This window comes from Dermacentor silvarum, chromosome 11, assembly GCF_013339745.2.
Source record: "Dermacentor silvarum isolate Dsil-2018 chromosome 11, BIME_Dsil_1.4, whole genome shotgun sequence".
NCBI lineage: Eukaryota > Metazoa > Arthropoda > Arachnida > Ixodida > Ixodidae > Dermacentor > Dermacentor silvarum.
The window spans coordinates 76,439,192-76,455,041 of NC_051164.1; the positions used below are offsets into that span (position 1 = coordinate 76,439,192).

At 46.2% G+C, this 15,850-nt stretch overlaps 2 protein-coding genes across 2 annotated transcripts in view; one reads left to right on the plus strand and one right to left on the minus strand.

The window, feature by feature from the left end:
- LOC119432689 (general transcription factor IIF subunit 1-like) overlaps positions 1–10,655 on the minus strand; it is a 41,767-nt gene extending 31,112 nt beyond the window's left edge. Inside the window, 5 exon segments of the mRNA XM_049658356.1 lie at positions 607–777; positions 5,783–5,976; positions 10,040–10,112; positions 10,248–10,303; positions 10,636–10,655. Of these exon segments, the coding sequence (XP_049514313.1) occupies positions 607–777; positions 5,783–5,976; positions 10,040–10,087 (413 nt within the window). The 5' untranslated portion in view covers positions 10,088–10,112; positions 10,248–10,303; positions 10,636–10,655.
- A 239-nt stretch (positions 10,656–10,894) lies between these two features.
- On the plus strand, positions 10,895–15,184 carry LOC119433461 (nuclear pore complex protein Nup160). The gene has a single exon (XM_037700674.2). The coding sequence runs from the start codon at positions 10,970–10,972 to the stop codon at positions 15,065–15,067; it is 4,098 nt and encodes a 1,365-aa protein (XP_037556602.1). The 5' UTR covers positions 10,895–10,969; the 3' UTR covers positions 15,068–15,184.
- Positions 15,185–15,850: the final 666 nt, after the last annotated feature.

Here is a 15,850-nt window from a genome sequence, read left to right on the forward strand (position 1 = left end):
GAACCACACGTATTCAAGCAAACAAAAGGACAGTCTTCTCTAAATAAGTGGCACAGCTTGCCACAAAATGCACACACCCTCAATAATACACATTTAAAAGTATTTGCCTCAAATATCAATCTCGTCTGAATTTATACACTATATTTTTATTATCCTAGGACAATTCATTATTCAAAATTTTCAAATATCCGTCCACTCCTACCGGTTTGTGAAAACATAGTACAGCAGTCAATGCAATGGTGTTCGCATCATGCGGTCTTCCGCGAAGACAACAATTCCAGACCACTAGAATAGTGGGCATGGCAGGTTGCAACACCAGGCCACTCCTCCACGATCTTGCAACAAGAGCAAGTTGTGGTGATGTTACACGTGAATGGATGCATTTCGAGTGCTTCGCTGTTGGCCTCGCATAGGAGCCCACTGCATCTTGATTGGCATATAGGAAGCCTTTTTTGCAATGTTACTCTAGTAGCACCTTAAGAGTGTCGTACTCTCTCACAATCACCAAGTTTTCCAGAACCGTAGGCAACCTTTGAAGCAACAACACTCCATTCCCTTCCCAACTAAAAGCCACTGTTTGGTGCAGTCTGTTCGCAGTTTACTTACCTCTCAAATTCCACTTCTGCTTCTTCAGCGGTGAGTGCCTTAAAGCGGTTCACGGGGTTGAAGTTGTACCACTCCTCAATGGGAAAAGCTTCAAAGACACCGTCCGGGGCCTTACAGAAGACGTAGAAAGACGTATTTTCCGAAACGCCTCCCTCGCGTATGGCCTTGAACCTGCAAGTATTTGTCAGGAGAGCAGCTGTGAGCTTCGCCATCACTGCCATCCTTTAAGGGACACTAAAGGGAAACACCAAGTCAGTTTACACTAATAAAGTATTCTTTAAGAACTCAGTTTTAGCAGGTTCATTAATAGAAAAAAAAATGGAGGTCTAAGACCCTTTTTTTTTATTTTATGCCGACACCCCAGTGCCGGGATGTCAGTGTGACGTCAAGATTTTAAAGCATTTCCTCATATTTTGGCCACTGTGGTACACTAGAAGTTTTCAAAACTTGCTAAGTTCAGTCTTTGGCTCTCTTGGATTATAATGTAGTTCATCTTTACAAATACAAATTCCACTAGGCCCGAACACACACTGTCAGAAATTCATTCTTATTTGAGTCTTTATTGGCTTAGCAAGCCTGTCGTCGTGGCAACAGTTGTTTTTTTTTTTTTTTTACTCATACAGTTTAAATAACTTTTCTCTTTAGTGTTCTTATAACGTAAAGTAGTAGCTGCAGCTCTCCCCCCATAAAACCTAACAAACACTCGAGGATGGGCTAGCAGCAGCCCCGCTCACTTCACCTCCTGACATTTGTAAAAATTTATATTGTAAAGCTTAACAACGGCACTACAACAGCCATGTAAGAGCCAGACAGTGATAAACTCACTTAAATAAATTTATAGATTTCTGATTAATGTCATAAGACACAAGATTCACAATTTCTAAGGATAAACTTTGAAGGGCTATTGCTAAACTAGGAACACTGAAACCTCAATCAAATATCCTTTTTAATCTGTCTTTGCACAATTTAAAACTAACCTTATGAGACGTAAAACTACTACAAGCTGTGCCAACTTAGCACTACGTAAATGAAAATATGGTACGTGTTGGAAGTACAGGGGCGTGACTTAAACGAAATGGTCCATTAAGTACTTAAAAATGCTGAAATTGAGGGGAAGCTCCTGCAATATAGTGCACATTAGAATTGAGTATAAAATTACTCTCTGACCAGGAATAAGTGGTCACAAGTCACAAATCCAACCATGAAAAGCCACATGCAGGTAGCAAGTTTCAGTTTAGCCACACCTGTTCTATGCCCTTTACACCACGAAGAAGCCATTTTCATTTTGCTGAGTATACAGTGTAGTCCACTTATAACGATATCAAGAATAAAAAATCCAATCATTATAACCAATCATCACTATATCTGGACTGCTGTAAAAAAAGAAAGAAAAAGAGGGAGAGAAAAACAAAATTCTGCCAAACTGCCTAAGTCGCGAAAAAAAAAATTTTTTTTGCCACTTGGGATAAGAAATCGACGTTGTAGAAAGTAGGCTGTGAAAAATAAAATGTTTATTTATACCTCTAAATAGCGTCTCAATCGTTATGCATGCTGACATAGAAATCTGCACTTGCTTTCGCGGAAGTTTCGGATTCACAACCGCGGTGTGCATCGCGTCCAACTGCTGCGCGAACACTGGTGGCTATAATTTAGCGTGCATGAAATCAAGGAGTGACTCGATTGATGACATGGTACTTTGGTTGACCATCGGGGTCAGTGTCAAAGACGGGCCATTGTCAATCTCATCGTTAAAATTAAAATTAAATTATGGGGTTTTACGTGCCAAAACCAGATCTGATTATGAGGCACGCCGTGGTGGGGGAACTCCGGAAATTTGGACCACCTGGGGTTCTTTAACGTGCACCTAAATCTAAGTACACGGGTGTTTTCGCATTTCGCCCCCATCGAAATGCGGCCGCCGTGGCCGGGATTCGATCCCGCGACCTCGTGCTCAGCAGCTCAACACCATAGCCACTGAGCAACCACGGCGGGTTCAATCTCATCGTCCCTGCTGCTACTGTTGTTGCCTCCGTCACACAATGCCACTGTCTATCGCAACAATGATCGCCCCATCAGAGATCCCTTCGCAGAAGGAGGCAGCACTATCTGCGCTTAGAAACTACTCCATCGAAGCACCACCTTTTAACGCGACAGCGTTAAGGGCCACGTGTTGCAGAAAATCCGGCGTCGGTGTCGGCGTGGATGCCGGCGTCCGTGGTGGAGAAAATCATCCCCAACCACCCCGACCGCGCAGGCCCTCCACGTGGTGCAGGGTTTCGGTGAACAAAAATTGAATTTCTCACAGTGAAATCTGTCAGAAAAATGGTAAAGTACGACTTAACCACAACCTACGGACATGGTGGAGTAGGATTGTAATTTGAATGTACAAGAAAACATAATTTTGTTACGAGGAAACTCAAACAGAAACGCCTTTTCCAGGCGTTTCTACCATACCAACACGGCGCGCTCGGGCAGTTTACTTGCGAAAATGCTATCCAGATGGCACTCGCATCCTCAGCAGATCAAATTGGGATTTCGCCTGCCTAAAGCGTTTCGGACACGCGCGCATTGGGGCAATATCAGACAATGAATAAAATAATTTTAAAAAGGTGCTAGGGCCTTCACATTTTATTATAAGACGATTTATACTGCCCCTGGAAAAATGTCTTCCCAGCAATGCATTTCTGTTTAAAAGTGAAGCCGACTTTAAGGGGTTCGGTGTAAGCTTGGTTTTTGTAAGCTTGTCCAGCCCACTGAAAGAAAAATGCAATGCGAACGGGGCCCGATAACGCTATCATGTTCCACTCTTAAAGCTTAAGCGTCCTCCAATATTTTCATCGTCAGTAGCGACATGTTCCTAGAGTTTGGTAATGCCAGCTGCTTCCACCGGGTTGGTTTCACCCATGGGGGTTTCGTCCTGGTGCAGCTTCATCTAAAACGACACAGCTTTGTGCTGGCACCTCCTGCTGCTTCCACGGCGCATTTCTGCGCTCGCTGAGAGAGAGAGAAAGGGGGAGATTGTAAAGGGAGCGCAGAAGCCGCTCGCTTATCGCTTTTCTTTTTTCCACCCTCCTTCTTCTCCCCCTTCTATAGACGCTCGCACAATCGCCGGCAGCGCGTAGCAGCTGGCGCCATCTTGTGCATACTGCGCCAACTTGCGATGCTCTCCGTGGCTTTCACAATCGGCGGGCGGGCGGGACGCGCTGCGCGGTAATGGCGGCAGATACGAACTCGCGCAAGCAAACTTTTCGCCCCGTCTCGATTAAGGGCAACTTAGGAAAGCAGATTTCCTGATTATTCCGCATGAAAAACGCTGCCCAGAAGCAAGATTTAGATCGTTATATCCGATATCCAGTGAATAACATATCGTTATACATGGGTTTTTTTCTCGTAGCCCTAATGCATAGGTTGATACAATTAGCTCATCGTTATAACTGATATATCGTTATATGTGGTATCGTTATAAGTGGACTGCACTGTAATAGAATCTATCAATTGAATACAATCTGCATTGTGAATGTGGGCCCTGGTGTCATTTCTAATGGTAGAAGAAGGGTGAATTAAAATCATGGGGTTTGACATCCCAAATCTGTTCCCCAGTGGGCTATAAGGAACACCACACTGGAGGGCTAATGGTAAATTTTGACTGTCTGCGGTTCTTCAAAGGAAAGCTGACATGACATTTCTAACCTGTCTTTAATTTTTTTAATGCAAAGCATTCTTAGGGGCTCATCCCAGGCACCTTGCAGTAGGTAGGTAGGTTCCTGGCTCACCTCCTTTTATAAAAAGGAAATTCAACTGTCTGACGGTGGGATCCAACCTCTGACGTCAAGCATAGCAACCCAATGCACTAACCTTTAGGCCATGATCGCATGCATGTTTTGTCATGCCAACGCTAGCTACCTCTTTGAAATGAGTGACTGTACATAACGTCACACAGAACAAGCTACTGCTTGTGTGCGTGCACCAGTTTCCTTTCGGTCAGTCTTAGCTCTCTCTCTTTCCCTCGTGTCATGAGCAGGAACGCCTCAGTTTCTCCCATTCTTGCCTCGTAGCAGTTAACCCGTTAAGACACTGTGTTACACTGTACCATCTTCAGGATCGGGCCAGTCAGGAGCAGGTTGTAAAGTTCCCGGAGTGAAAAAAAAAATGCCATCACCATCACACTATCGTCATCTTGCTTCTGTCGTGACACACAAGCTCACGTCAAACATGCCTGCTTGCTTTAAACAAACACGTTGATCTATCTGGTAACTCTTCTAAGTACATCAAATGTACATCAAACGCTTTGCATATCAGCTTGCACAGTGCATGGGATCTGCATAATTATTTTTTTTTGCATTAAATGAAGGTCCACACCCTCTAAGCCATAGAATAAATGCTGGAAGGCATCAGAGTACCCTAAATAATTTAGCACAATACTCTTATTTATGAACCAGTTTTGGTTTTGGTATCCAAAAGGTGGATGCGTCACGGTGTTATGGTATGCCAAATCACTCTTTCATGCAATCACTGCGGCTTCCGCATACAAGCGCAGCCAGAGGAAATGCGTACAGTATGTTTATTTTGTTATGAGCAACATCGTCGAACCCAGCCTTGATGCTACACGAAACTAACTTTGCTCTGTGTCATGACGTCACGAGACTGTCAATGACGCCAGTTCCAGTATTTCGAGACCGACATTGGAATCAAATTAAAATAATATATGCGTTTACATACTTGCAAAGTGTCATCCTCTTATGTGAAAAAAACGTGCGGTAAACTTTCTACAACTTGTAAAATAATCCCCCCCCCCCCAAAAAAAAGGCAGCGCAGCAACAAGACCAAAGAAAACAAAACAGCACAGTGCTAGTTTCTTTCTAGACAGGGCTTACATGCGTACATGGCGGAAAGAAAGGTAATAAACATAGCCAACTTTACGTCCGGCATGTCAACAAAGGAAGCCAGCAGTTGACAGTCAGTGCCCCTGTTGTTTGGTCTTTCATTGGTTCTGTTGCTGTTAGAAAATATGTCAGCATTCCTCGACCGTGCATCCGAACCCCGATACATGAGCATTTTGCATTCCACCTCCATTAAAATGTGGGAGTTAACCGGGAGTCAAACCCGCGACCTTGTGCCCATAACCACTGGGACACCGCAGAGGTTAGGGGAAATGCAGAAGCCAGCAGCCACTCACTTTTTCCCTCCCTTGCCGCCAACCCTGAGAAGCCAAGGCTGGTCATCGGGGTTGTACTTCTTCATGATGATACCATACTTCTTGCGGCGTGCCTCTTCCTTCTGGTCCCGACCAAACTCGCTGCCTGCCCCGAATTTTGGCATGTCGTCCTCAAGCTTGAATTCCTTCATGTTATTCTCCCTCTCCATGCGAATCTGAAGGTCAAATACATCACTTGCATCACATGCAAACAACTTGCATCACAATCAACAGGACAGTTGCGATAACCACCACATTGTTTGATAAATTGTTGGAACTAATGACATTTTTTGTTTCTCAAATGAAGAAGAGTCCTCTTTCAGGAAAAGCAAGATTGCTTTCCAGCACATCTTTGGCAACCGGGAGACGAAAACGTTTCAGCTGGTACATGTGCAGTCATGTGCAAATATACCCCCCCCCCCCCCAGCATCTTTCAAAACCGCAACTGGGCATCACTTCACTGAACGGTTACTCTTAATTCTTGGCATAGTCACAAGCTTGAAGGGCACCCTCAAGTAGAAAGGTCATATGTGCTAGCTGTTATAAAGCTTGAGGTCGAAACAAGAGAGAAGGGGGGGCTGTTTGTTACTTTTGATCACGAGGGTACATTTTAGTAAAAAAATGAAGACAACAAATACCAACTACAAAAGATTAATGTTGGCTCCCTCAGCGCGTTCTTCACGGCACAATCTTAAACAGCTTGCTTGTAGAGTCAACGCTTCAGCTCATTATGGAGCCAAAACATCAGCTACACTAAATCACTTGTGGTCAGTATCTGTTTCCTCCATACAACATGTTTCAACAAGACACAAGGGAATATCGTCATGCTCTTGATTTCATGTACACTGTAGCATTCGTTTTAGTGGAATACTGGAACACAGATGCAAACAGCAGCTCTGAAGACAAAATCTTGTCATTCTGTTCTCAAAAAGCTGTGGCTGTACATTCTAACCCACTAGCCTGAACATTTTTGCACCATTGCAAATTTATTATTGCAACAATATAATTTACTAAGTGGGTTGTGTACATTATGCTGTGCAATGTGCCACACGGCCCTGGTAGCTTCGATGTAATTTCTGTTGCGTGGCTACCACCCAAAATTTACAGAAAATAATGAGTCTTTATTTTGTCACAATTTACACAGCTAGAGGCAGAGCACATATACGGCAAAGCAAGAAGTATATTTGTGCGGTAACACTCCTTAACATTTAAGTGCATAATAATTCATTAAAGGGTAGTTTAATTCTTATTACCTCTACTTTAATTTCTAAATGTAACAGAGCTGTCATCACTGCTACATGGCTATGTTGTATTGCAACAGGGCAGTCCACCGTCGAGCAGCAAAAACATGGCTCTTTTTGCGCTGACAGCCTGGCGTGCTGAAGGACAACGGACTACTGCAGCGCCGTCTGTCACTGCAGCCTGGAGTCGTTGGCAAGCGGAGCCATATACATGCAACACAGGGCCTCCAGCACGGGCAGTTGTAGTTGTCACAGAGGTCATACATGTCCATGCGGAGCTCGCCGATTCCTTGCTGCTGTTTCTCCTGCCCCGTTCACACATGCTGTATGAGCATGGCAGGCTCAGTGTCTGCAAAAGTTACCTTTCTTGTGGACAGTGGTTCCGGCAGAACGATTAGAACGACTCCGCGCTTGCTCAGACTGGGCCACGGTGTAAGATATATACTATTTAGGTGGGGAGACTTCTCGGCTTGCTCGCAAGACGCGTTTGACCAGACAAAGTAGCAACGTCGCGAGACGATTTGCCCAGTGATGATAGCGGACACCTATCGGCGGTACGATGCAACTTCAAGACAGAAAAGGTTTTTATTCCTTTAATCTCCCGTTGGTATGGCAACTGGTGCTTCGCGGGAAATCCGAAATGATTGAGTGACGCGCAAAAGTAGGTCACCGTGGTAAGGGAAGAGGGCATCACCTTGACGAAGTACATACGGACCCGCAATGCCACTTGCAGACGCTGTTCTCTGGTCAATACACCCGCGAATACACGTAAAGTGCCTCGAGCAGCCAGTCGCACGGCAATTCTGCATGCATTCACAGGCTTCTTTCATGCTCGGAAAGACACATTTATGTAGCACGTATTGAGCAACAGAAAGCTGTATCGCGAGTTTTTCATGTTGCTCTAAAATTTTCTCATTGACACTTTGATAATTAGAACAGTAATTCTTTAGTTAGATAATTAATTATAATTACCTAATTAAATCTCAGTAACGAAAAAAAGTCACAGGCCTGCGTGGCACATGCAGCACAGTCATAGCGTAAGCTGGTAGAGCGGCTCAAGAGTAGCTCCAATTTCGGCACCACGCACACCAGGGTCTTCGCGACAAAGTCTCTTCACCTCGTTTTGACAAGAACAATCTGAACTGTCCGCCTGGCGTCTACGGCGAGCTGTGGCTTGTAATGCTCTCTGCACAGCAGTCTGCTGAGCCCGATGATGCCTGGTTGTAGCCGCGCACGTAGCTCTAAGATTCGCTTCTGCAGCAGCGGTTCGTACCTTGCGAGGAGACGCCATAACGTGTACCGAAGAGAGATCCAGAATACGCGGCGCACATCGCACATCGGAATCAAGTTGATTGCGCACCTCGTCTGAATTGCATCTAGTCGTCTGTGCCTGTGCACGCTGCGTTTAACGCAGGCGCCTTACCTAGATGGCACCACCATACTGGCGGAGGCTCGGGTCGTCTGCGCCTGTGCGCGTGCCTGGGGAGCATTTATAGAGCATTTTTCCACTGCCCAATAGCAAGCGCTTGTGTGGCTCAGTGGTGGAGTATCTGGCTCCCACGCAGTGGGCGCGGGTTCGATCCCGGTGGGAACTGGGTACTTTTTTTGCATTTCCGGCGATAACGGTTACGGTCACTAACGGCGGTGGCAGCAAACACCATCGCGAACCGAAACATCTATTGGAATGAGCCCATAACAGCTTACGCTGTAAAATTACTGACAGCTACTCCACTGTACTGGAAACACGCACAAGGTTTGATTCGCATAACGCCGTTCCTCTTTTTTTTTATCATCCTGCATGATAGCTGGGACACCCTCTATATCTTACACCGTGGAATGGGCACATCGGGCACTTTTGGCAGTATTCGTGCCCTTCGGCGACCCTTTGTGAAGTGAAATGTCCCAATGATGATGGTGGCATTCGTTCGAGTATTATTTTTTTTATTTACTGAAGCCTGGCAGATGCGTTTCCAGCTGATGCTGGTTAAAAAATGCTCACGCAGCCCACGTGGCACAGTGCAGGTGTTCCTTTTGGGCTGTCTCCTCCTCATGAGTTTCGAACTTTCGCTGTACAAATGCAAAATATGCTGATAACAAAACTTTCCATGCATACGAACAGAATGAAAAGAAGAGCATTTTGTTTGCCTTTTGCAATCAACACATTAAGCAGGTGATCGGGGACACTGATCTGTGATTGTAAATGTGTAAGCGTAGACGACGTAGAAGCAGCTTGATTTATTGAAATGATTTATCCTAAGAGATTGTGTTATTGATTTTTTGAGAATTATATTATTTCAATTGTGTTTTGAGACATTTTATTTTATAAATTCAGGAAGGTTTCGCGCTACATATTTAAATTTCGCACTCTAAGCCCGTCTAGTGGTGTTATCAACCCGTCTAGTGGTGTTATCAGTAAAGTGGCCACAGTTCTCCCATTGTTTTGCTGTGCATATGACACAATGCCCCATTTCAGTACACCATAGCATGGCTACAACGTGTCCAATACATGGCTTGCACGACGTCTTCCTAGCCGCATGTCGGAGGACCAACCAACACAGTGAGAACCTGCCTCCAGGATGTCACGTGCAAGCACTTGGTATAAATCTCAAGCAAATTTATTGTCAAGTTAAATGTAAACGATTTCATAAAGGCATGAAAAAAAAAAAATACCGCAATGTTAAAGCAACCTCCACAAGCCAAACTGCAGATCAGGTTACTCCACATATAAAGGTTGCACTTAAACGCGCCTAATGCTTTTCAGAATGGAGATCTTTCCTCTCTCTCAAGAATGAGAAAAGAACATGTATTTTTGTCCTTCTCCGCAAGGGACACAGTTTTCAAAGGCACGCGTCCAGAACCACCCGCGTGTGACGTCACATACAGGGGGTCGTTCCACTCTCAGTAGATAGCCAACGTGGACTTAGGTTTTGTACAAGACAACAAGACTCCGGAAGTCAAATACGCCGAAGCACGTTTCCGCGCAAGGCATGCATCTCACCTGCGTCCACTTGGATATGTCTTGTTTGTGCGCAGCATTGAATCGCATGACATGATACCTTTTCTTGGTTTGCCTGGGTGAAACGGCACAATACTGCACGTGAAAAAGACATCAAGACGTGTAACGAGAGAGACTGTCACGAGATCGACTGCGCGACAAGGATTACATATCGAAGTATAATCAATAGAAACACAGACGCTTCACTTACTTCGGTATCCGGACTATGAACTCTTGTCCCTGGCTGCTGCTACTGCTGCTGGAGCTCTGCTGTCATGACAGAAAATAAGCAACGTTAGAACAAACATGAACAGAAATAATAACATCGGCCAGAACACAAAATCTAGCAATAATACAGCACGGCAAATCAACGAGAAATAATATAAAAGCATACGGTCTGCCCTGACAAGCTGTTTGAACGCGGGCGGCCTCATTACAATTTTCGATGAGCCGGAACGCGCCAACCAAAAACTACTAACCACTAAGAACCAATGCAGCGCTACACGAATTTTCGATCATTCAGTGGAAGAGTAACACCCTTCGGATCGCGATGCAACACATAAAACTAGCTTAGCAAGAACAAATTCGTGGGAACTTACAGAGACGCTGCTTGCCGCTGCAGTCGCCATTGACAAACTGCAACAGCTGCTTGACGCGCCATCACACAAGCAACACAAGCGTACAAGAAAAATAAGTATTTAGTCAAAAAATTAAGCTATTTACACCTAAAGAAACGTTTCTTTAATTAAAATTATACTATATGCTTAGAATACGCAATGTAAATCATAACAAACATGTATCTTTATAACAAGGACTGCTTACTAGCGCGCCATCTGAGTAACTGTATTAGCTGTACGGTGTACCAGCCTCTGCAGCGTTTCCAGCGCGCGCGCGTTGGACGCATGGGAACGATTCAAAACTAAACTCTTCACGATGCTTGAAGGCAACAAATACGTCAGATTTGTCGAAGTTCCATTGCGCGAGACTTCGCCGCCGAAATGGAAGGAGCTGACTATCAACACGGGCGCGGCGCAGAGCACGCTCGAAGACATCAAACTCACCGAGCGAGCCGGTGGGTACGCTTACCAAGAGGACCCGGCGTCGGCCAACGCGACACGGAACCGTTTTATCTACTGGAAAACCAACCACAACGTGCTGGAACTAACTGAGGAATCGTTAGACGTGGACCTAGTTGGAAACAAACTGCGTCTGCGCTTCCAGCACACGCCCCTGCTGGAAGGGGTGTCCATCTTCGAGACCAGGAACAACCTCGTTGTCCTCGCGGCGACCATAGCTAGCGTGCATCGCCTCTCGTTCCCACACCCCCGGTTGCTCAGCCCGGACCCCGGGTCCCAGTATCCCTCTACGTACAGTATCCGTTCCGTCTTCTTCGACGCCTCGGCTACGTTGCTTCGAGACTACCACGTCCTGAATCACGCGGGACTTGGCACAACACTGTCCCACAACTCGTGCAGCTGGCTCGGAGCTAATGGCGAAGCCATCTTCGTGCTCGGCACTAACACTTCCACGCTCTTCGTGGTGTCCATCGACCCGCAGGAAGTGGGGGGCCAGGTGTCGACCATGGAGATTCGAAAGAGCGCCAGCGTGACTCGCTTTCTCAGTGGCATTCTTCCCGCCTCGATGCGAAGCGACGAGGCGTCGCTGAGCCTTGTGTGTCATCAAGCCGACGACGACATTTTCATATTCGCTCTGTCCAGGGATCTCCGCATCCGACAGTGGTCGTACAGGAGCCAGGACTTGCTTTCCATGTGCTCTGTGCTGGACCATTGGCCGGCGTCAAAGTCAGCGTCGGGGCTCGGCGGTCGCCAGTCGTGCATGGTGAAGGCTACCGACAGCTCTGGCGTCGACGTGTATCTCGGCGTCTACGCGTGCTTTCCGGAGGGGAACCAGTTCTTCGTCTTCCAGCCTATTCAGCCTCAGGGTGGTGGCCACAAGATGGTTCTAATAACAAACATAAGAGCCCCAGAAAATGACCTCGTCGACTTTTGTTTGTTAGGTTCGACTCTGTGGACACTCTGGGTCCAACAAAATGATGAGCCACTCATCTGCACGATGTGTATCGATGCGCTTGACAGTCCCAGTGGCAGTTGGGCTGGTGTCCATCTGCAGCCTAGTGTTCCACCGGAGAAAGTCACCATGCCTGCCACTCTGGACGCGCGAGAATTCTACCTCGAGAAAATAATTGGACAAAATGCTTTCTCCTTCAACACCCTTTACAAAGTACTAGGCACATACGGCCGGCGTGGAGAGCTGTCTGCTGATCATGGCCGCCGTAACCTAAAAGAGGACATTGTGAGTACTGTTGAAGCAGAAATTCATGCCAATGCTGTGGAGGTTGAGCTTGGCGACCAGGAGTATGTGAACCTGGCCCTACAGTGCTGGGGAAAATTTTATTATGCCTGCACAGAATATCACGCTGTTGGCCTGAAGCCACTTGGTTTGTTTGTGGACCCGAGCACAGGGATGGCAGCCCTAATTCGGCGTGACCACGTATCCTTACTGAGGCCATGCGAGTGGCAAGAAAGCTGTGTACTTTCCGAAGAACTTCCTCCATGGTGCAGTGAAGTGGCAGATGAAGGTGTACAGACACTTGCATCCTGTCTCAAAATGATCAATTCATGCTTGACTCCAGACTTGTTGGTTGAGTTTTCACAAGGCCTGTACTTCATGGAAGACTTTCAGAGCCTGATTGAAAAAGTGGTTGCCCACCTGTTGAGCCCGGAGTACAGCATTGTGGTGAACAAAATTATTGACACAGTTCACACTAACCTGCCATCACTGAAGAAGCTTATTGATTCCATGGACTTTTCACTAATGAACCCATGCACGAGACCTCAAGGTCTCCACTTCAATGCGTGGAGCCTTCTGTTTGGGAGTGCAACCGGCTGCGATTTCATGGCTGCATGTCTGCACCAAGTGATGCAGTTTCGTTTCACATTCTGCCAAAATTTGCTACTTCTCCAAGGTCTCATAGTTGCTGCTGGACAGAACAGGGATGCTTTAGACCGTCAATTCAGTTTCATCAGCCGGAAGCTTATTCCCGAGACGCAAAGACTTGTGCGGGCATACTATGCAGCTTTGTGGGCCACAGAGGCAGAAGGTGCGCCTTTGACAAATGCTCTTGAAGGAGGCATTAAAGGGATGACTATAAGCAGCACCGCTGATGGATTTGGCATCATCAGCCAGAATGCAGAGCAGTACGGCCTTGTTTGGGTCTTTCTGAGGAATGGAGGCGGAGAGGTGGTGAGGCGACAACTCGCTGAGAAGTACGAACTTGAACCAAGCCAAATCTGGACTGCCATCCTTCCATCATTCATATCCATGGCGGCAGAGTTGATATGGCCATTCTCGGATAACTGTGCCTTCCCGAGGTCCTTGCTAGAGCTAAATCAGCACCTCCAACTGCAAGAGTATGTCCGGCTGCTAACAGACTGGTGCACCAACAATTGGGAGACGAGAACATACCTCCTAGCCACTAGCTTTCTTGTGTGTAATGAGTACCACAAGGCTTGCATGCTTTATCAAAAACTCGCATACGAACGTGTTCCCACAGAGCCTTACATAATGCACCAGATGGGGAGGACGGGAAGCATTGACCCGTCATCTGAACTATCTCTGTTGCCCCTGTACTTTCTGAAAGTAATTAAGGCATTCACAGAGGCCCCTGATTGTGTAATCAGTCTAGCAGAGGCAGCTCTGAAGTGCACACCTAAGGATGACCCACATGTCCCAGTGCTGTGGTCACTGTTGTTCAAGTACCAACTGCAGCTGGGGCACATCACCGAAGCATATCATGCCATGATACAGAATCCAAATGTTGAACACCGCAACGTCTGTCTGCAACAGTTAGTAGTTGTGCTGTGCGAAAGGCGTCAGCTCTCGACATTTGTCACATTCCCATTCAAAGGGGTTGAAACTGATGTTGTCCACATCCTGGAGGCACGTGCAAGAGCAACCGATGTTGTAGAACAGCATTACTATGATGTCCTCTACTGCATGCATGTCAATTCGAAACAGTATCGGAGAGCTGCATCAGCTATGTATGAGCACGCCTTCCGGCTTCAACAGGAAGTTCCCGGATCAGAGAGTCTTAAGAAACAAGAACTGTGTCTCCTTGCTGCCGTCAACTGCCTGCTGCTTGTGAAGCCTGAAGATGCATGGGTTGCCATGCCACTACCCATTGGCAGACAGCCGGACAGGTCACCAAAGCGTGACAGCACAGGTGAAGAGATTCCACAGGCACCACCAGGGAAAGTGGAGGTGATCCAAGTTGAGGACATCCGCCGCAAGCTGAGTCTGGTACGTGCCTGGCTTCAGCTCGTTGACTCTGGTCAAGAAAGCATCAGCATGCCGCTCACTCCCGAAGAAACTGTTCTTCTTTTGGTGGGCGTCGGCCACTTCAACGCTGCCATTCGTATTTGCCAACAGTTTTCTATGGACCTCAATCCTGTGTTCGAGGGTGTTGTCCAGCAGTGCATAAAGAGCTTGCCTGCTCAAACGATCTGGAGTGCTCGAACCATCAACCCACAGTGGATCATCGAGAATCCAAAGGCAGTGCTGGACATCCCTGGACAGGCGTGGCTCCTCCTTCATCACTACCTGGATCAGCATGAAAGGGAGCCAGGAACGACTCGTTATCACCGCCTAGTTACAAGCAAGCTTTTGTGCAATGGCTACTCACTTCCACCGTGGCTGACTGAATCGTACAAGAAACGTGACGCGCCAGAGCTCTTGCGGCTTCTGATCGCGTATTCACGTCTCGAAGAGGCTACAGACACATCGATCGAATACATTGACGCTGTGCTGGGAAAAGGAAAAGAGTACTTTGGCTTGACCTCAGCATTGCATGCGAACTCGCCTCCCGTCTGGTTGCCCCACACAACTTTCGACCGCCTCCTTGTGGCACTGAAGAGCTCGCCCAAGATGGAAAGCCAGCACCAGAAAATGAACCAAAAGTTGAAAGACTACTTCAAGACTCTTGAACGTGTGTCTTTCGCCATGCGAAGATAATGTCCTGTGAATGTGTGCTTTTGCTTACATTCTGTGAAATAGTGTCACATGAGATAATGTCCCACGAAAGTGTATTTTCATTTAATAAACAATTCAGTTTCCCTGTTACCTTCTAAACCCTGCATTCTGGCATCAAATACAGTGTCTCAGCTTACTTGTGCGAAACCTTAAAAAATGCTCATATGCATTATGGGAATGCAACCAAAAGTATCTTGTACTAAGAGCTGAAGCAATTAACAAGTTTTTAATGTGCTGATTTAAATTCAAAATCTTCAATTTCTCCATCTTCAATGGAGAAGTTGTAGAGCCTATTAAATATAGAATTAATTTATTCAAATGAACAATGCTATTGTGGTGTTAATTTGTGAAGGCTTGAAATCCATGGAACTAGGCACTTATGCACAGCAACATTGGTGTGCTAAAACATGCAACCAACGGATGATCAATGTTGCAAGCAGAGGCAGAATTTCAAGGACTCGCTGAAATCTTTTGAGCAAACTTATAGGCTGGAAACAGTTCACAGTTGCTGCTTATGGTTTGTGCAGTTCTACAGAGTTAGACCAACCACAATGAAATTTCATTTTAGCTAAATTGGTTATAAATGAGTATAGCGTATACTATTGAAGCAATCTTGGCAAAGCTGTAGGGCTGGTAGTTGTATAATTTTAATACTAGCAGCATTTATCTCTAAAAATTAAATATCAGAAAGTTCTTCAGTAATGTGCTCCCTAAACAGTGCTTTTGCAGTTTCCACTGTGGAGCCTGTTGAGGGGCCCTTTAAGA